Source organism: Musa acuminata, chromosome BXJ1-2, assembly GCF_036884655.1.
Source record: "Musa acuminata AAA Group cultivar baxijiao chromosome BXJ1-2, Cavendish_Baxijiao_AAA, whole genome shotgun sequence".
NCBI classification, from domain to species: domain Eukaryota; kingdom Viridiplantae; phylum Streptophyta; class Magnoliopsida; order Zingiberales; family Musaceae; genus Musa; species Musa acuminata.
In genome coordinates, this window is record NC_088328.1 from 32,061,989 (window position 1) to 32,083,192 (window position 21,204).

At 38.1% G+C, this 21,204-nt stretch overlaps 4 protein-coding genes across 4 annotated transcripts in view; 2 read left to right on the plus strand and 2 right to left on the minus strand.

The window, feature by feature from the left end:
* The window catches only part of LOC135612151 (uncharacterized), a 100,296-nt gene that overhangs the window by 64,411 nt on the left and 14,681 nt on the right, over nt 1-21,204 (minus strand). Inside the window, exons 6-9 of the mRNA XM_065108029.1 lie at nt 14,275-14,322; nt 13,984-14,043; nt 13,724-13,771; nt 13,426-13,485 (exon numbers count right to left, since the gene is read on the minus strand). Coding sequence (XP_064964101.1) covers nt 13,426-13,485; nt 13,724-13,771; nt 13,984-14,043; nt 14,275-14,322 — 216 coding nt within the window. The remainder of the gene's footprint in view (nt 1-13,425; nt 13,486-13,723; nt 13,772-13,983; nt 14,044-14,274; nt 14,323-21,204) is intronic.
* Nucleotides 1,405-12,779, minus strand: LOC135610307 (spore wall protein 2-like). The gene is made up of 8 exons (XM_065104674.1): nt 11,520-12,779; nt 11,228-11,281; nt 10,944-11,003; nt 10,655-10,777; nt 9,386-9,445; nt 9,037-9,096; nt 2,389-2,448; nt 1,405-2,099 (listed from the first exon to the last, which is right to left on the minus strand). Exons 1-8 carry the CDS (start codon nt 11,541-11,543, stop codon nt 1,938-1,940), a joined length of 603 nt encoding a protein of 200 aa, XP_064960746.1. The 5' UTR covers nt 11,544-12,779; the 3' UTR covers nt 1,405-1,937.
* On the plus strand, nt 3,091-7,318 carry LOC135610265 (mitochondrial inner membrane protease ATP23-like). The gene is made up of 5 exons (XM_065104566.1): nt 3,091-3,291; nt 3,381-3,505; nt 5,108-5,245; nt 5,371-5,454; nt 6,958-7,318. Exons 1-5 carry the CDS (start codon nt 3,162-3,164, stop codon nt 7,090-7,092), a joined length of 612 nt encoding a protein of 203 aa, XP_064960638.1. The 5' UTR covers nt 3,091-3,161; the 3' UTR covers nt 7,093-7,318.
* LOC135613535 (transcription factor TEOSINTE BRANCHED 1-like) lies at nt 16,213-19,137 on the plus strand. Its single transcript, XM_065110566.1, has 2 exons — nt 16,213-16,485; nt 18,070-19,137. The coding sequence occupies exons 1-2, from the start codon at nt 16,373-16,375 to the stop codon at nt 19,109-19,111; spliced, it is 1,155 nt and encodes a 384-aa protein (XP_064966638.1). The 5' UTR covers nt 16,213-16,372; the 3' UTR covers nt 19,112-19,137.

The window sequence follows — 21,204 nt, forward strand, 5'->3', positions numbered from 1 at the left end:
TTTGCATTGGACCACGATATCTTATGAATTAGTCCAACAAATCAACTGTTATGTCATATGCAATGTTTTTCTTATACATCCACAAAAATATCTTAAGCATATATAAAAATATTATGATCGACTTTAAATCAAATCCAGACTAACTTATTGTTCTTATCTAAATTTTAAATAAACATTATTATTATTAGTTTTGAAATAATAATATACAAAAATAATAATAATTCCCACATCGACTACACTATTTTTAAATAAGATTATAAACAAGATTCTCTATAAGTGATATGCTATTTTATTCACTATAACATTCATTCTCGATTAACGATTCTTGTTATGAATGCTAACAAAAAGCATGTCATTCACCATTCAACATGCATTATCCACATAGACCAACAAAAGATCTTAATTTCTTCATGTATGAGTATATTAGTTTAAAATAAACAAGACTATATGGGTTATACCCTGCTTGCTTATTTTCCAACCATTAAAAACTATCAAAAATCTTAATCCAAATGCGAAATCTCGATGACAATTATTGCACAAAGTGATCAAAACCTCATCAGATTATCAGAGGAAAGCTTAGAAGAATCATGGCTGAAATTTACTGAAAATTGATTACAGAGACCTCCACGGCGCCCAAGGGTTGTAGACGAGAGAGAGAGAGAGAGAGAGAGAGAGAGAGAGAAAACATCCCCCTTTGTAACGTTTGTCGTCACCTGCAATGCACCGCTCCACGCGTCTTTCACCTTTCCCTTCCCCCCCTGAGAGCTCCGACAAAAGCACCCAGCCATTTTCAGATACGTAAAACATCCTCCTCTGCATCTTTTGTCGTTGCCTGCAATAAATCGAATGGCATCGCTCCATGCATCCATCACCCCTTCCCTCAAAAAGAGATGCAATGTACTTAACTAAATGTACTGTTCACTTTAATAGATAAAAGATACAAAAACCAATTTTCTTTTGGGACCACATCATCCCTTAAGGCTTAGATCCAAACCCTAACCCTAACCGTAACCGTAACCCTGAATTCAGACTATCCACAAAAATTGGTACCGTCAACCAAAATGAAAATGAAGCAACCAACTTCCACTCGGACGACAAATGATTCGTTTTTCATTATCCAACTCCTAACCCCCCTTCGATTTTTGTTAGCTTTTTGTTAGCATTCATAGCATCTCCCTATTAACACAATTTATCTCACACGTGATTTTCTGTTTCATAAATTTTTACACATCAATCTTCGCACAATAATGAATATATTTTTAGGAATTGATGATTTTATATTCTGTTCTTTCGTTGCACATGTGATATCGCCCCCAAGATTTTTCAATAGTGTCCACATCCGTCACTTCATGTTGAGATCGGAAATAACCTCGTCAAGAGATTGGAAATAGCCTCGTCAACTCTCTGGTGAAGTTTGATGCTGTAAACCCCTGTATCAATGAATCAGTTAAAACCTCATAATCGGTAATGCTTAGATTGGTAAAAGGAAAACCGAAGCCTTCCTCTTGGCGATTCAGCCACATCGATGGAGAGGCAGGAAGGCGATGACAGTTGGTAAGTGTAAAAGGGCTCTGGGGAAATGCAGGCACAGCAAGATAGTTACCGATACGCGGACCGCCCAGTACCGGACGGAACGTGCTACAGTGCCACAATAAGAAAGAAAATATATAAAACTATTCGATACACCCTGGTGTACCGCTCGGTATGCCCTGGTGTACTGCTCAATACACCGGTACCGTACCATACCGAGTCAACCTCGAAACACTGGTATGATACGGTATTGCATACCTTGGTTTCTTCTTTCACAATCTTGAGTGTTTTTCTCTTCTCTCATGCACTCTAATTGCAATGTAATTTCTAAACATTACTAAATGAAATGAGGATGATGCTATGAACGTGAAAGATCTAAAAAAAAAAAAAGTTCACAAGTAGGCAGGTCAATGTGGAAGAGAAAAGCTAGTATCTAAGTCATTCCGCAAAACCAAACTTAATTTGTTGCATAAATAAAAAAAATCTGAATTATAGCTTCCTGGACTTACCTTGTGTTCAATCAGGCCACCCTTTCCCAAAGTAGTTTCTTTACCCTCCTCTGTGCCAGCCTTTCATATGAAGATTTAGAAACAAAATAACAAGCAAATTTACACCATATAAGGTCCATGGCAGTAAGATAACATGATATTAATGCAAAAGTTCCTCTAGGTGGCTCAAATCACTGACAAGATGAGAATGATAATATGAACGTGGAAAATCCAAAAGAAAAAAAGACAAGTAGTTATGTCAATAATGAGGAGAAAAACAAATATCTAAAGGTTGGTCTACAATACAGAACTTTATCCAATGTATAAAGTATAAACAACACAACATCACAAACATAGGCTTTAAAAGTACCTTGAATTCTGTCTGTTCACCCTTTTCTGACGTGGCTTCTTTACCCTTTTCCCTAGCAGCCTTTCCTATGAAGATTAAGAAACAGATAACAAGCAAATTTACACCATATCAGAGGCTTATGATAAAACAGGACGTCAAGCAGCTAAAAACAAGACCAAATTCGACCAAGGGGAAAGGACTTGCGGATGAAAGAGGAGCAGTGAGCAGTTTGGGGCACCAACCACACGCCATCTGTTTGAAATAATGTCTGAGAGAGCAGCAGCCCACCCTTCATTTATGTCCTGCTGAAACATAACATAAATGTTGGGAGTTCATGGAATGGTTATGAAGCACATTAATGTTGCCTGAATAGTAGAGGTTGGGAAAGCGCGCGCGCACACACACACACACACATATATATATATATATATATATATATATATGATTCTCTAAAAATAAGACATATACTTAAAATTAATTTTGATTATATATGAAAATAAGCTAATTAACCATATTATGGAATAAATAAGAGACAAGACATGAAGGCCACATTTTAGAAGATCCTATGCAAAATGAACCAAAATACATACCTTTTACTCAAACGTTGGGTCCGGGACCCGCTGCTCTGTTCCAATCGTGACACGGGTAGATTGGTCGAGACGAAACAAACAGGAGTAGAAAGGTGGTAATGACTGATGCGTGCTCTTAAGCCCCAAAGCTAAACCCTTCGACTCGTGCGATCGCGGCGCTCCAACAAATAGGAGCGATTCCACCGTCGTCTCTTCTCACCTTCGATGGAGGAGACGGCAGCGGCGGCAGAGGGCGTGCCCGTCCCGGACGCGAGAACGGGCGTGGAGGCGAGCACCCGCTACGGCGGGATGTCGATCAGGCAGTGCGTCGACAAGATCAACAAGAGCCTCGACCGTGCGAACCATGCGTAGCACGAATTTGAATCGATGCGTTGAGTTCTTGGATTACAACTGACTTCTGGTGATGTTTTGGGTTGTGGTCAGATCCCAAGGTGAGGTTTCTGAGGGAGCACATGATAGACGCCGGATGCCCGGTCTGGGTGCGTCTCCTTATGCCGCTCAACTGCAAGGATCAGGGCTTCGCCGGCGGTTATACCAGCGGCAAAGGGGTTATCTTCTTCTTCTTCTTCTTCTTCTTCTTCTTCTTCTTCTTCTTCTTCTTCTTCTTCTTCTTCTTCTTCTTCTTCTTCTTCTTCTTCTTCTTCTCACAAAGTAGCTGACTAGTTTTTATATCCTTAATTCTTTGATGTCTTTCACTTCTCAGTTGAGATTTACTGACCGGTATTGGAGCATTCTGCCTCATTTGCTTTTAGTTCTTGCTATAGTATTAGCCGCTGGCATATCTCAGTCTTTTGGCTCTTTTGTTAATTTTGATGTAGAGGAAACTTTTGGACCAATTCTTGACGTGATTTATGTCTAGTATTTCTTTTCAGGTGCAAAAGAAGCTCAAACTAAGTAAAGCTCTCCAATTAAAGGTTTTAACTAATAATGGTTTGATTGACAACCAAGGACAAATCATCAACCCATGGAACAAAAAGGGGAACAAACCTCAATGAACTTACATAATGCGAACTCGACTGTATAGTGAAACCAAAGAAATTAATTAGATGATTCAAAATAGTGGGCATTTTATAGGATGAGGATGGTACTGAAAGTGGAATGAAAATATTTATATTGGCGACGGTTTAGACATAATGCCAATACAGTATGGATTGAAGGGAGGTGGCTTGGACATGTCCAAAGGAGATTTTGAATGCTATGGCATGATGATGAGCTAATACATATCAGTGGCATCAGGAGTGGTAGACAAATGGCCATAGAACTTCTGTTAGAAGCTAATGTTGCTTCCTCTAAGCCCGCTCGATGGCATGAAGTGGTCTGAATAGAGCTTTTTTGGTTGTCAATCTGACTATAAATTGAAAATAACTAGACTTGGATTTATTTTAGTAGCCTTCTGGTCCATAGTGGACATAATCATCTTCTTCATGCTTACTAAATTTGTTACTGTTGTTGATGATGATGATGATGATTCATAAAATAGATTCGATGTGTGACAAAATGAGTTACATCAGTCGCTTAATTTTCTTCCTTGTGCAAAATTGACTTGGGGATAAACAAGAACTTTTAGAAACATAATGAAATCAGAGTCAACATCTTTCACAAGCTCCTAGGACTTTCTGAAGTTCAGACTTGAAAAAGCTCATCCTAAATGTAGGACCTTAATGAAGACTTAAAAATAAGATGAAATAATTTAAAAACATCTAACAATCCAACTCAAACTGAATTTGTTAACTAATTTAAATCAAACTATCAAAGCAAAACTTCTAATACATTAATTTCCTTTGTGGAATCGGCCCACAAGATCACAGTTCATATTTTGAGATGTTAAGTAGTTCTGCAGTCCATGGTTTACAATATCGTACCGTACCGTATCGTTCGGTACGGGCAATATGAATCGGTCTGATAGAGGACCGATACGAGTGGTACATCGGTTTACCTTAGTGTATCGTGTGTCGGTATAGCTCGGTACAGCTTGGTACGTACCGTACCGATGGCTGATCGGTACACTGGTACAATATGGTATTCAGAACCTTGCCGCAGTCCTATTATAGTTTATAATTTAAGTTTTACAATTGCTAACTATCCTTGTTGTGATAATTAGGTAAGAATTACTTTCTATTTTTGACAAGTTTTTTTCCCAATCATTTCAGATAGCAATTTGTTGCAATCATATGACTTTCCAAGATGAAATAAATCAAGTCCTTATTCATGAGTTGATCCATGCTTATGATGATTGCCGTGCAAAGAACATCAACTGGAAAAATTGTTATCATCATGCTTGCTCTGAGGTAAAGTGAAGCTTCAGAAAGGCAGAAGTTTTGCATTTCATAATCATTTTTTTAGCAGGAAAGTATGCAATTGTCTTTTCTTGTGAGACAGTATAAATAGGCAAGTGTCCTTCGTGTTCATTCAGATTCGTGCTAATCACCTGAGTGGTGATTGCCACTACAAACGCGAACTGCTACGCGGATTCATGAAAATACGAGGTCATGAACAAGTGAGTTTTTTTTGTTCTGGATCTTAGATGATCAGTTTCTTTTATTCTCAGAGCATGAGAATTGCAATATGCTTGATTCCATTATATTACAAACATATTCTGCAAATTTTGAATATCTATGTTGATAATATTGATTGCAACTTATTGTTATAATGAGCACATATGTATAAGTAATTTAACTAGTCATGTTGCTACTTGTTAATTGGTAATAGTTTACCGGATGTTAGTGATGTTCTGAAAAGCTTCTATGGATATGCGGGCAGTCAATCTACTAAGTTTATGTGCTTTAAGTGCAGTCTACTGCTTCCGGAAGTGATAAGTTAGATATACATGTCCCATCGCATGGAGATGCATTAACCTCATTATGGTTTGGTTCAAGGATAACTGTACTGAATGGCATCAGTCTCCTGTGTATCGTTCCACAGACCTAATTATTGTGAAATATGCAGTGCTGATGGCAGCTACTTGGTTCTTAGGCATATTGCCTAAATGGGACATTCAGTCCTTGCTAACTCAGCCAACACTCCATATTAACCATTTTTTTCCTTCTCTTATCATGATGTCAACCTGTGTTGCCCCATCCTCACAACGAGCATTTCCCTTGTGCTAGTGTCTGTGTGCGGAGTAACTGATGCCTGAATCACTCCATTGAGGTTGACAAAGCTGGATCAGTAGCACTGTCATCATCATCTGTGATTCATCAGATGTGTGGTGGTTTTTACTCCCTTAATTCCTTCATTGGCCATCTTGATCTTCTATGCTGTCTTGTTAAAGAGGTGTTTTTCTCTGTTATCTTGTATAATGGAAATGCGTCTGTCATGGCTACGAATCATGCAGCCGTTGATGATGCCAGGAATGCTGGTGATATTTAAATCCTCAGATTCAATCATAACTACCCGGCTTGGATCTTTATTTTGGACCCAGATAGAAATAGTAATGGATATTGCCATACCCACCCTGCAGCTTTCTCTAATACATGGGGAATGAGGTCATCCAATAAATGTTTCATTTGCAACAACTTAGAAAATCCATAGATTCTCATGTTTATTCCCTTGCAAACATTAACAAATTGAAATTTGTGGAGTTTGTCATAGAGAACACCAAAGACTTTGATTTACTGATGGATAGCTGATGCTGGTTTTTATGGTTTTTATGTTTTACTCTCATCGAATTCGCCAAAATATCGAGCAGTGTAAATAAGATAAAACAACACTCATCTTTTTATTGATTTAATTTTTCTAGAAACCTGAATGTAGACAATCTAGCGAGCTAAATAAAGCTGGCTCCTCCAGTTGGTGGTACTATGCTTATCTGTTTATTCTGGTGGCACAAACCTTCTTTGCTGATCGATGCAATCTATTTGTCCAGATCATTTTCTGTTTTCTTGATTTCTCAGCATACCAAGTTTTGTTGTTATATGATAATGGTTATGATTTCTGACCTAGAGTTGCTTAAATCACTATTTATTCTTACTTTGCTTGCCTCTGCTTGGAATGCTTAAAGGAATGTGTCAAAAGGCGGGCTTTAAAGTCGGTCCAAATTAATCCACACTGCTCAGATGCAGCTGCAAGGGATGCCGTCGAAGCTGTCTGGGATATCTGCTACAATGACACTTACCCCTTCGAGAGAGCTCCGTAGATTCAATTCTAAACTGCATCACTTGAACCATCCCACTATTGCTCTTTCATGTGGGAATTCGTTTGTTCCATCCATTGGTTGGTAATTCTATGAAGTCTTGGACATCGGCCTTTTCTCTGTTCACCCGGTGCCTACGTCATCGGTGCCTACGTCATCGACTTGAACAGAAATGCTGATTTTTATATGTTGGAAGCTCATTTATTGATATTGTGATCCTGTACACCAATTCATGGGGGTAAAGCAAAGACGTTCATTGCATCAAACAGATGGATATGTCCAGGGATCATTGTTAGCTAGATAGCTTGCTGCATACAATACATGGAACTTGTTAACACGACAGACAGACAGACGAGATACAATGGTTAACCGCCGCCGTTTGTTTGATATTAATTTCCTCACAGGAAAACATTTAGGTCATTAGTTTTACTGACGAAAATATAAAAAATGATAGATAAAAGAGTAATTTTAACTATACAATTATATTTTTGGTGATGATGAACGATGATATCGTTGGAGATCGTAAGTGGTTATTGTGAATGAGGATGGAGAACAATCAAGAGAGGTGAAATAAAAGGATAAAAGGAAGAGGAAGACTTAGATGTCGTTGGTGTCGCTTGGTAATTGTGTCGGCGTAGACGTAGATGTAGGGCAGTGAAAGGATTGCTCAGCATCTGCATCAACACCAATGTCGATGCAAAGCAACTGTGTCAGCGTCGACGTAGATGCAGAGCAGTGAGAGGATTGCTCAGCATCTGCATCGACGCCAATGCCGATGTAGAAAAACATTAACATAATTGTCGAGCAATGCATGCAAATGCCAAGCGACCCTTTTGTCGCTCTGCATCTATGTTGACATCGCTCGGCAATTACTTCGACGTCAACGTAAATGCAAAGCGACAAAAGGGTTGCTCGGCATTTGCATATGCATCGACGTAATTATCGAGCAACGCCGACATCTGCATCGTCCTCTTCCTCCTCTCTTTTTGTCTCACATCTCGTAGTCGCTCTCCCTCCTCATCCACAACATTCACTCGTAACCCCAACGATCTCGTTATCCACCACCATCAAAAACATAATCGGAACATTGAAATTATTTTTTTGCTTATTGTTTTGATACTTTCTTCTATAAATATAAAATCAATGAGATTGAGATAAATAGAGTTAGATATCTTCTATAAATATAAACATAATGTATGAAAGTAAATAGCACGCTTACCAGTCTAATTGGAAGGCCTACGAAGTTCAATTTTGATGAATTGCCTTCCATTTTCGTTTGAGAATGAACATATTTGCAGGATTTCCCATACTTACAACCTCCTGGCATTGTGTAAAACTGCAGAATTTATCATATATAACTTACATTGCATTCAAAAATTACTTCACAAAATCATGTTTGTGACATGTGCATATTTCTTACAGTTGTGTGTGAAATGATCAAAAATAGCTACGTAAAATACATGGAAATCTATAAATTACCTTGCATTCTATCTGTCCACCCTTTTCCAAAGTGGTTTCTTTACACTTTTCCATAGCAGCCTTTCATATGAAGATTCAGAAACAAAATAACAAAAAAATTTACAAGATATCAGAGGCCTGTAGCATTAAGTAAAACGAATAGTAATGTAAAAGTTCCTCTAGGTGGCACAAATCACCAATAACATCCTGTACTTATTGAAATAATGATTTACAGGATTGTTTCTTCTTTCACAATCTTGAGTGTTTTTCTCTTCTCTCATGCACTCTAATTGCAATGTAATTTCTAAACATTACTAAATGAAATGAGGATGATGCTATGAACGTGAAAGATCTAAAAAAAAAAAAGTTCACAAGTAGGCAGGTCAATGTGGAAGAGAAAAGCTAGTATCTAAAAGTCATTCCGCAAAACCAAACTTAATTTGTTGCATAAATAAAAAAAAAATCTGAATTATAGCTTCCTGGACTTACCTTGTGTTCTATCAGGCCACCCTTTCCCAAAGTAGTTTCTTTACCCTCCTCTGTGCCAGCCTTTCATATGAAGATTTAGGAACAAAATAACAAGCAAATTTACACCATATAAGGTCCATGGCAGTAAGATAACATGATATTAATGCAAAAGTTCCTCTAGGTGGCTCAAATCACTGACAAGATGAGAATGATAATATGAACGTGGAAAATCCAAAAGAAAAAAAGACAAGTGGTTATGTCAATAATGAGGAGAAAAACAAATATCTAAAGGTTGGTCTACAATACAGAACTTTATCCAATGTATAAATTATAAACAACACAACATCACAAACATAGGCTTTAAAATTACCTTGAATTCTGTCTGTTCACCCTTTTCTGACGTGGCTTCTTTACCCTTTTCCCTAGCAGCCTTTCCTATGAAGATTAAGAAACAGATAACAAGCAAATTTACACCATATCAGAGGCTTATAGCATTATATAAAATGACTGGAAATGCAAAGTTGCAAACGTTCCTCTGGGTAGCCCAAACCACCAACATCCTTTTTGATATAATGATTCATGTGATTGTTTCTTCTGTAACAGACTTTTAAGTTTTTTCTCTTCTCTCATGAAATCTATTTGTGCTGTAATTTTAAATGAAAACTAAATCAGATGAGAATGATAATATGAATATGGAAAATCCAAAAGAACAAGCAAAATGTCGGTACGTTAATAGGGAAGAGGAAAGCTAATATCTACAAAACCGAGCTAAATTCATTGCATAACTTAAAGATAACATCCCAAGCTTAATCATTTGGGATTTTGGACATAAAGCTGTTATTTATAGTAGTAATAAAAAATTACAACTTAATAATCCACAAAAAGGATCCCAAAAGAGACACTTAGAAGTCTCCAAATACATGTTATAGCAACTAACAACTATAACATATTAGGACTCTCTGGACATGTTTGGTTTAGTTATCCAAAAGGTCTTCTGTAGCTTAAAAAGCAAAAAGCCAAAATTAAAATTAAACCTTTATAAAATTCCAGGTGTTTGGCAACATCATTCAAGTAAATCTTTGGAGAAGTCAGAATTTCCTTTTAGAAGAAGAGGTTAAGATCTTTCAATTTCCTATAAAAGATTTATTGATAGAATCTCTCTTTATCCTGAGATTCACCACTTGTAATTATGCAAATTGCTACCAACCACCTTCTATTTATCACCATCACCTCCGACCCTGCCACAGCTAATGCTAACACCACTGCAAGTCACTGCCACAACTGACCACCACTGCTACTGCCACCAGCCACTACAACAGTCATCATCGTTGCTGCTACAATTACCAAACTGTTACTACCACCACTATTGGAACCACCAGTACCCACTACCACTGCCATTGTCATCACCACCATAACTGCCATTGCAGCAACTTTACCACTACCACCACCACCATTACCACTTCTGTCCTGCTACTACGCTGCAACCATTGCTACCACAAATATTATCATCATTATCATGACCACCACCAGAATAATTGGCCAACTCCACCCTTAGAGCCCGACCTCTAGTATTTCCATCACCTTGGCTAGCATCATTGGTGACCATAACAGTGGACTTATGGTATGGAAAAATGCTGACCTTGTAATCTTGCTGCTCTGATCTTCCGGAAAGAGTTTGTTTCTCCTCTGGTAATGATAGCATGTCGACCTTCTTGTCTTCATGCTCTATCCTTTCTGGAAAAGATTGCTTGTCCTCAGCAGCCTATGAGGTCCACAAAAGAATTAAACAAATTATCAGTTCAAGTCACAAAATTAGAAGGCATTAAAAGAATATAGCCTTGTATGATTTGGGCCATTTGGCTCAATTGTTTCATTTTAAACAAATACAAAATAAAATGAAAGAGCAATTTAAGAATGAAATTATTGACCTTTATCTCTGTCTGCTCCACTGTTCTTAAGAGGATTGCCTTTTGTTTTTCCTCTGTTTTCTTTAAAGTTTAAACAAGAAGAATAAGAGGGAAAAAACACCACATCGGTACTAGCCAATTAACTTATTTAAGTCAATTCATAATTAGAAATGGAAAATATGCTCAATTCATACATCCTTATGTTCACATGACAAAAAGTAATAAAAAATGTAGCCCTTTAAACAAAACTAGACCTCTGAATTAATAAACCAATGATAAATTAGAAGATTTTATGAAAATGTTACCTCACATTTTAATTGCATGAAGCTATGGGCAATCTCCTTTTCTTTCTCATCAACCTTTCCAAGAATTTCAAATATTCCACATCAAAGCAAATAAAGGTACTATTCCAATAAGAACCTTACAACATATACTCCAGGACTAATAGATCACTACAATTATCTGAAAGGCCATAAAAAACCTACACTAGCATCATACATTTATGGGTCCAGGAAAACCAAACAAACCTAACTAACATGAAAGAATACTTGTACAATCTTTATATAAAAGAACAAAGTCAATAGTGAAATTGCTTACTCTGCATGATGTTTGTACCTCCATTATCAATGAAGATTCTTCATGCTCTTCTCTAGCGGCTTTCTAAATAGTTAGGACAAGAAAGGAGAGAACATGATCAACGATAACATCAATCCAAAGTAGAAACCTGTGTTGATATTAGGAGATTGCCAAGATGATAATGATTTTTTCTAGAAAATAAAGTAATTAACTTTTCTTGCATATGCAAATGCAATGGTACATTGGAAGATAATCAGCCGATCATGTTGGACCTGACTGAAGAAGAGCTTTAAGTATCTTGTTTAATGTTCACAATGACACCATTACATAACTCTGTTTCATATCTATAGGAGTATAAAACTAACACTTCGAAGGTGTTAGCTAGCTTAGCTGGTGGTAAAGGCTTTGATAGTATATCACAAGGTCTTGAGCTTGAATCCTGCCTTCGTCACTTATCCTTTGCCAAAAAAAAAACTAATAGTCTAATACTTCGCATGTCTTGCATCCCCTCAAGCCATGCCTTAAGAATCAGCTCAACAAACATATCAGTTCTCTTAATTCACCAAAAAATACTTACATAAATACTATATTTAATATTCGATTTTCACTCAACAGTCCTCTAAAGCTTGATAAAGGAACTCTTAATAAAATTTCCTAGTCTGGAATCACTTAAATGTTAAATCATTTGTATCAAGTAAATAACAGGGGAACCACACATAATATAATATCTACAAATTTTTTATACAAGAAAAAAACTTTTGATCTGTGTTCTGCTTCAGTTTAATCTGGCAATTAAATATTTCATTTTTCTGATTTAGCATGTACAAGGTCTTCTATATTAAATTGCTTGTTACATTCGGATGGCAGCATTTAAGCATAAGAATCAAGTACGAGAAAAATGATAACTGAGTGTGCTAATTGCTAAAAGGAAAGATATAGCCACATATGCCATTGTCTGGATAGTAACAACAAGGCAATCAGTAACCAATGCTTTAAACTTTTACAAATTGCAACCAATAATGAGAAGAAAGTAAAGGTTCAAGGAAAAACAACTGACGGGGATAACAAAGTTGGAGTGTAATGAACTTGAAATATATATGGGTTTACGCATACCAATTCAGAAATGGAGCAATAAAAAAAAAAAGGACCTCACCTAAGTAAGATAGAAGCATATCGTTTGGAAATAGAATGTTTCAGCATAAATCAATTTTAATGACTTGCCAAATACAAAAGAATGCATGTGCACAAATAACATCAACTATCTATATGAAAGAAATTCTAAAGGACACCAACAAAGTATTACCTGAACAACCTTCCATTGTTTCTTCAATGTGACCTGAAAATCAAGATCAACAACATCATCTATTGCAGCACAAACCAGACTTAGATACCAAATAATATGAAAATACAAATTCTATAAAAAGGCACAAATTGATATTTTTTAAAATTTTTGGAAACTCATAAATCAACCCAAATTTACATTCTTAATAAAGAATGTTAGAAATCTTATCTCTCCTTTCTAGCATGAGATATATGATATGATTTTACAAGGCTTTTAAGATTAACATGATTTTAAAGTATTACATTAATTACATTGGTTCATAAAGACTTTGATGGACCAATGCATCTCAGTGTGGTACATTAATCCATAAATTCCGAGCCCTAAACCCAGAATCATAAAAAAAATGCTACTGTATTATTATGAAAATGTAAACTTATTTAAAACAGATGAATACTTAAATAAATATAGCAGTAAAAAGATATGTTGACCTTCTCCTGATCCATCTTTTTGGAAGGAGTCCGTTCCTCTTTCTCAACAGCCTGTCAATAAGAGGTTGACGAGAAAATAAAAACAAAAATAGTACTTCATTTTAGATATTGGTAGACATAATAAGAAACAAATCCACTTACAAACAAAAATAATGACCTTTTTCTCAGTTTGCTCCACCTTTTTCAGTACAGTACCCTTTTGCTTTTTTTCAGCATCCTTTGGAGAAGAAACATTAAGAAGATAAGCAAAAGCTTTGTCACAGTAACACATAAATTGGAAAATATAAACTGCAGTCATACTTCATACTTAGAAAAAAAAAAGCAAACGCAATTCTTATGATCACATGCTTGAAGAAATAAATAAAATGAATCAAATCATGATAGCAGCAGTTAAATATTACTGGATATGAAAATTAAAGGCCGATTGAACTAATATTGGTTGTAGATAAACTGACCTCAGGCTTGAAATTCTTTTGGGCAACTTTCTTTTCCTTCTCACCAACCTTTCCAAGTTCCAGGCAATTAAATTATTCAATTTTAAAGGAAATATAAAGTGCAACATGGATAAGAATTTCACAGATTCTACTTCAGTAATGATAAAGTCATTATATTTACCTAAAACGATAAGAAAAATAAGTCTATGATAAGAAAACCAAAATGAATATAAGTAACTCAAAAGAACGGTTGGAGAAGAAACAATAAGAAGAATATTGACCTTTTTCTCAGTTTGCTCCACCTTTCTTAGTACAGTACCCTTTTGCTTTTTTTCAGCATTCTTTGGAGACCAAAAAAGAAGAAAAGCAAAAGCTTTGTCACACCAACACAAAAATTGGAAAATGTAGACTGCAGTCATACTTCTACTTAGAAAAAATAGCAAACGTAATTCTTATGATCGCATGCTTGAAGAAATAAACAAAATGAATCAATCATGATAGCAGCACTTAAATATTACTGGATATGAAAATTAAAGGCCAATTGAACTAATAATGGTTGTAGAAAAACTGGCCTCAGGCCTGAAACTCTTTTGGGCAACTTTCTTTTCCTTCTCACCAACCTTTCCAAATTCCTGGCAATACAATTATTCACTTTTAAAGGAAAAACAGAGTATAACATGAATAAGAATTTCACAGATTCTACTTCAATAGTGAGAAACTCATTATAGTGACCGAAAATGATAAGAAAACCAAAATGAATATAAGTAACTTGAAAGAACAGTTGGAGAAAAAAAAACTGCTCACCTTGCACGTTGTTTGACCCATCTTTTCCGAACCAGATCCCTTATGTGCCGCTTTAATAGTCTTAAACAATTAAGAAAAAATGAAAATAATCACTCATTCATAACAATATCACATTAGATTATGAAATTTTGACATTCTTTACAAATTGGCAAGTCAATTTTGATCATTCATATGCTAAAAGTAACCACGTGTTCCTGCATATGTTCCACCTACTTCTATTTAAGAGTTAACAAATCAGCTGAATTCCTCACATGTTAAAACAATATTGATGAATACAATTTAAATCTTAGTTATGCTTTATACCATTCATATTGACACATAACTAAATCATCAATGAGTATAATGCCAACACTTCACATCTCCAACAGGAACTCTAGCCATAACTGGAGACTAGCCAGAAACCAATATGCATTATGAACAAAACATATAATCATATATAGGAAAAGGTGAGGAAAATACTTAATTTAATATTTAAGTATAAGTCCATAAGTAATTTAAGTTTTGAATGAAGTTACACGGCACAGTTCTTATTACTATTACTTTTACTTATACTTTAATCTTTTACTTACTTTTACTATTACTTTATTCAACTCACAAATTCCACAATGAATCTGTTGATTCCGAATCATAGGATCGGTCAATGTCACAGCAGATGAATCGAATTTTTCTACCTATGTCACTCTTAGTTAGTCTTATCTATAATGACCGATGAATCCAGAATTTTCAATTCTTCCATGTTTCAGCAGTAGCATATTGTTCCACGGAGCTAAGGTCCAAAATATGAAATAAAAAATGTTTCCACGACTCTACCACCCGGCCAATCCTGTTCTACTTAATCCCTTTTTCATGGTCACATATCTTTACGGCTAAGGAATGGGAAATCTTTCTCCTGTTACATGAATCAAATGTTTCATTTCATCCGGGAAAAGCCATCCCTTTATCAACATTGTCTTTGTTATTTGATCCATTCGGAATGATTTTGAATATAGATTTATTAGTAAAAAACCTTCACCCAATTTTGAATTGTCGAAACAAGAACTTTACGTGAGAGTATAAATTTTACAGGCGGCAACAGAATCGCACTTGGCCGCCCCGCGCCCCCTCCCCGCCCGCCCCCAGCACGCTCGGCCAAGACGCCGAAGCTGCAACCACCCCCCCCCCCAACGCCCCGCACGCCCGCCCCGCCCCGCCCCCCCCCGGGCGGTTTTTGTTGCCGCCTGACAACAGGTTGGCACTTGGCCGCCCTCCCCGCCCGCCCCCAGCACGCTCGGCCAAGACGCTGAAGCTGCAACCACCCCCCCCCCCCGGGCACGCCCGCCCGCCCCGACCCCCCCCCCCCCCCCCCAAATAAGAGTAAGTCTGCCTTCCAGGCAAACCATCTCTTCTGCCCCCTCCCCACCCGCCGCCGCCCCCCCTCCACACCCCCCCCCCCCCCGGGTACAAAAACTAAGTTCGTATGAAAATAGCTGCTGATGATAAACAAATTTTACCTTTTGATTGTTATATTCCAGCTTCGTAGGCACAATGTTTTCGACTTTCTGTATCCTTAGGCTCTATGATGATTGTAGCTATCATGTTACATTTTGCAATGTACTAATGATTCCTACTCTATCAAGTCTAGACACAAGTGCAACATTTTTAGCATTGTTAAAGTCATTAAAGTAATGACTTATAATCATAATATGCTTACATTCATATTAGAAGAACATGCTCATTTCATTATTCTTTTTCATGTTTCATTACTTCTGACATCTAGTAGATCTCACTCACTAATATGAACCTTAAATTATGATTAGTTCACTGTGATAATTTATATTCCATGTTTAAGCATGGTATCACAACCCAAGGTTGCTCGACCATCTAGTGATGCCCCAAATTGTAGCCAGTAATCAGATGTTGCTTCTCCACCTAGCAAAATTGCCGTGGGTGGAAAGGCTCCACTCTTGCGAAAGTGCACACCTGTCTCAGATGAGATCGAGGTTAGTTTGCTATGTGGAAATTTCTGTACATGTCTTTTTTACTTCAAAAGATTTAACTATCATTCTATAAACTAGATTAATAAAGGTAACATCAACTTTCTTTTTTCCATGGTTGTGTGCGCTTTGTAAGAAGTGACTTTACTCTCATAACTTTGTCTGCGTGCAATAAGATTAATCATGGTACTGATGTAGTGGGTGGAGGCTCAGAAAGAGTAATCACATGGTGAACTCTTTATTCCTAATCTATTCCAGCCTATAATTCTATTTAAGGTGTACCATTTGCATTTCACAGCAGAATTAACCAGTCCATGTACCATTAGTTCAGAGTTCACACCTGCTGTCTTAGATTAGACTTTCCTTCCCTACCATTAACTCAGTCATTAAAGAAGTGTTTCTTGGTTAGTTCCACTTGTATTAATCATCTTGATCTCCTGTGTTCTATATATGGTAGGCATATCTTTTTTCTTCTGGTTGATTAGGAGTCTTTCAAATCTTTCAATATTGTGCATTACGTGGGGATAGGAGCACGTAAGAAACACTAATATCGATCATTCTTTTTTTTTTCTTTTTGTTAAGGGTAAGTGGTGAAAATAGGATTTGAACTAATGAGTCAATTCATCAGTCTTTGTCGCTCTACGAAAGAAACCTGCCTTATGTTGGCCATTTTGAACTGCACATCATTGCTTTACAATTAATCAGTAAGGATTGATCGGATTAACTGGGCAAACCTTGAGGGAGAACACAAGAGACATGCGGTGTCTTTGGGCATATTTCATAATGGTAGAAATTGTGTACATTGGTTGTGTTGTCTGTGGACATATTTCAAATGCATGATCGGATGCAATAAAATCTCTTATTTGCCGTAATTTTTTTGTTGCTTGCAAGTTTGTTATGGCCCAAATGGCAACAGGCGACGCCCAGAATTGGTATCGGTTGACAGAGTGGTTTAGGCTCATGCACACTATCTATGTGGAGTTGTTAAAGTAGACCATATGAGCTAATTATCCGAATACTAGCAAGGGTGGCATTTCTTGATCACCAAGCTGATGTAAATATAACATGTTGGCCAGATTGATTCGTATTATATTGATTTTGACTCAATTAATATGTCAATCGAGGTCGACTTTACATAAATCACATGTTTGATCCAAACTAATCCTAATTATATTTGTTTGGTAATCAGGGTGGAGCTTGGTACAATTTGTTTAATGTATATTTGTGAGGCCTAATTATAGATTACTATACGTACTTAGCTACTTTAGTATTCCGATCCTTATACTTTAAAGAGTTATATTAGTATCCCTATAATTACGAAGCTGAAACATTTAAGTTTATTTACCTTAACGTTGTCGGTTTTATCAACGTTAATGTATATTTTGTTGCCCCCTGAAATAGATTGGCACTTGGCCGCCCCTGTCGATACTCACACCAGATCTAAAAACTCTTGTACTGCTTTCTCGCTTCCTTGGTCTCGCTCGTTCTTTGATTACTAACTCAAAGTATGCTATACCTTGCTTCTAGCCTTGCTTTATTTACTTGCTTATGAGCCTGACACTACTTGCTATAACATTTTGCTTTGACCAGAAAAATGCTTCCGATCCGTGACCCCGAGTACATCTTCGACCAGTCTTCGAACGAGCAACTTGAGTTCAACCCTCATCTTCTTCTTCCCAACAGCTCCTGCTTCCCCTCCTCCACACCGACAATCTTTTGTCCCGATGGCTTTCGTGATCTCTTCTTAGCCTCCGCCAATATCGGCATCGCGAATGCGGCTCCAACATCTACTCGGCCAAGCCTTCCTCTTGGTGATTCAGCCACATCGGTGGAGAGGCAGGAAGGCGACGACAGTCGTAGCCGCAAAAGGGCTCTGAGGAAATGCAGGCACAGCAAGATAGTTACCGCAAATGGGCCGAGGGATCGAAGGATGAGGCTCTCCATCGATGTGGCACGGAGCTTTTTCCGACTGCAGGACACGCTCGGCTTCGACAAGGCCAGCAAGACAGTGCAATGGCTGCTCACCGTGTCCAAAGCTGCCATCGAAGAGCTCGGCACCCTTTCCTCAACCGAACATAGCGGTTGCAGCAACCGAAGCCCGAAAAGTGAATCATCCGCTTTGGTATGCCAGGATTCGTCCGCTATTTCTAGCTCCAAGAACAAGTCCTCCACCGTGACCGTTGCAGCCAGGGAAGTAAAGAAGAGCAAAGCCAGAAAAGGAGGTGTTAAGCCATCGAGGAAGGTGGAGTACCACTCAGCGCTTGCGAGGGAGTCGAGGGCCAAGGCAAGGGCGAGAGCAAGAGAGAGGACGAGGGAGAAGCAAAGGATGACTTCCTTGGATATCATCAAGGAAGAAACAAGCTTGAACAATATGAACTCATTGATGGAGTTTGCTAATATAGAGGAAGACGAATCTTGCGCACCGAACTGGTGCTTGAACGTAGCCAGCGACACAGCCGCAGCCTATGAAGTCCCAGTGATAGGTGGACCAGTGCTGATTCCGGTCTTTGAGAATAGCCAGGATACCACGGCAATTAATGACGCAGGTGGCATCTTCGAAGAAGAGTGGGACGTGGACGCACTTTCCTTGTACTTGACATCGCTGGAATCTGTAATAACGCAAACCCCTTAATTATCATTGTAGTTCTGTTTCGTCTTCTTTGCTAGTTTGATATGTGTGCTGTTCCTTTTTTCGTTAATTTCGAATTGCTTTTCTATAGTAGGGACATGTTTCTACTACAACTAAGATTCAGTTATCTCCCTGTAACCACACACTCATGCCTTCAACTAGTAGAATGAACGGCTTCCATATGACTCAATCCGGACGAAGAAGTAACTGGGGTGACTAAGGAAACCTCGAGTTCATATTGGCCATGGGTTTAGAACGGGAATGGAACTCTCTGAGATATAATCTCCCATTGTTCCTCGAATCGATAGCTCAGTGGTAGAAAGCTCGGCAGTTAACCGACTCATCATAGGTTCGAATCGGGGATATTTGATTCATTCCGAATTCCAGAATAAAGAATGTCAGAATTAAAGGGTTCGCTTTGACCGTTAAGAGTAGCGGTTTCTATTGCATTCTATCTCATCGTAGCCCATTCTTTCTGCGCCTTGGAGAAAGTTCAAACAAGAGAAGAGAAGGGCGAGTATTGAAGCAGGCCTTCGCCTTCTTTTGAGCTAGCCGAAAGGAAGAAAGCAGACCCAGACGAAAAGCGGTTTGATTGACCCTTCTCTATACATTGAAGCAGGCCTTCGCCTTCCTCTTGTCATTGCTACTCAATCAGACAATCCAGTCCCTACCTCTGTCAGCGAGCTCGCTCAAAAGAAGGATTGTTAGGCTGTGTAACTACTACAGCTAGGATAAGCAAGCCCATCTCTTTCCATGTAAGTGAGAGTGCTAAACCTAACCTAAACGCCTTAAGCCCATTCAGTTGGATAGAAAAGGACATCCCTATCCTCTGATTTAGGCTCTAAAGAAAGACACAACTAGTCATTTTGTGTCCCAGTATAGACTTCTTTTTCAAGCCAGTAAAAATACCTCCATCTCCCATCTAGCGATGAGACCTTCTGTCCTTACCTATTGGAAACTTCACTTTCTTAACGTCTTGTTGCTGACTTCCTTACTGCATCATCTGATCTCGTCGTCAAGAACTCGAATTGCTAGAGTGGGATAATCCGTTTAGTTACAAGCCTCCGGTATGTCTTAATTAGTTCCCCAACTCTACTACCCTTTAACATAAAGCAAGCCAATAACCTCTCTCCACTTATATAAGCAGGGACACTCAAACTTCCACTTTCAACAAAGAATGAATTTGATCTATCAAGTGCAGAAGATCGGATTGCTTAACGACCTAACCTCTGATTCCATAACTGCTGTTGACACTTGCACTCAACTTTCCTATCCTTTTGGCGACCTCGACTGCGGACTCTTCACTTGCAGAAGCGCTTGCTTGATACCCGCCAACACCTTTCTTTAGCACAGATCCTGTTTCTGGTATCGTTGACTTCACTCTCACGGATTCTTCTCCTGGACTTGCAACTCTAATAGTAAATTCCGCTGCTGATTCTCGAACTGCTGACTCACTAATTGATTCCTTGACTACAAAGCTACCAGCTAACTCACGACTTCTTACTGCTGGCACAAACTCATGTTCGCCCCTTTCAGAATGGAATTGGAAATACTAATCTCTACCGCCCTCCGTTAGCACAACACGTTGAGCTCTGTAAGCGCACCTTTCCTTTCTAAAGCCTAAGTTTGTTTCTGGAACTCTATCACTTGTTCTTGCGCCGAGTCAAACAGTAATTGAATCTTGAGATGAGAGTGCAGAAGATCGGATTGCCACAACTCTCACTCTAACTAACACCGGTGAACAAAGTAAAGTCTAGCTTCTGCTTCAAAGCCAGTACTTGTTTCTTGTGCCGAGTCAACTCAAACAGAATTATGACTTAATGGAAATTGAACTGATGCCCGAACACTAGTTGTTGCTTGGGTGGCTTGCCCCTGTTCTTGTTAGAGTGGAAAGGGTGTTGGACCTATACGTAATTGCTAGCGCATACAGTAGTTGCAAAATAAGAATATATGGAGGGCCCTTATAATAATTGCTAGCGCATTAACTTAATTACAAAGAAACCTAACCTTAGGGCCATAATACTTAATTGGTACCGCATCTTGTGTTACACTTAGAATGAAACTATGAGGTACGATGTAGCGCATTCCTTTAATAG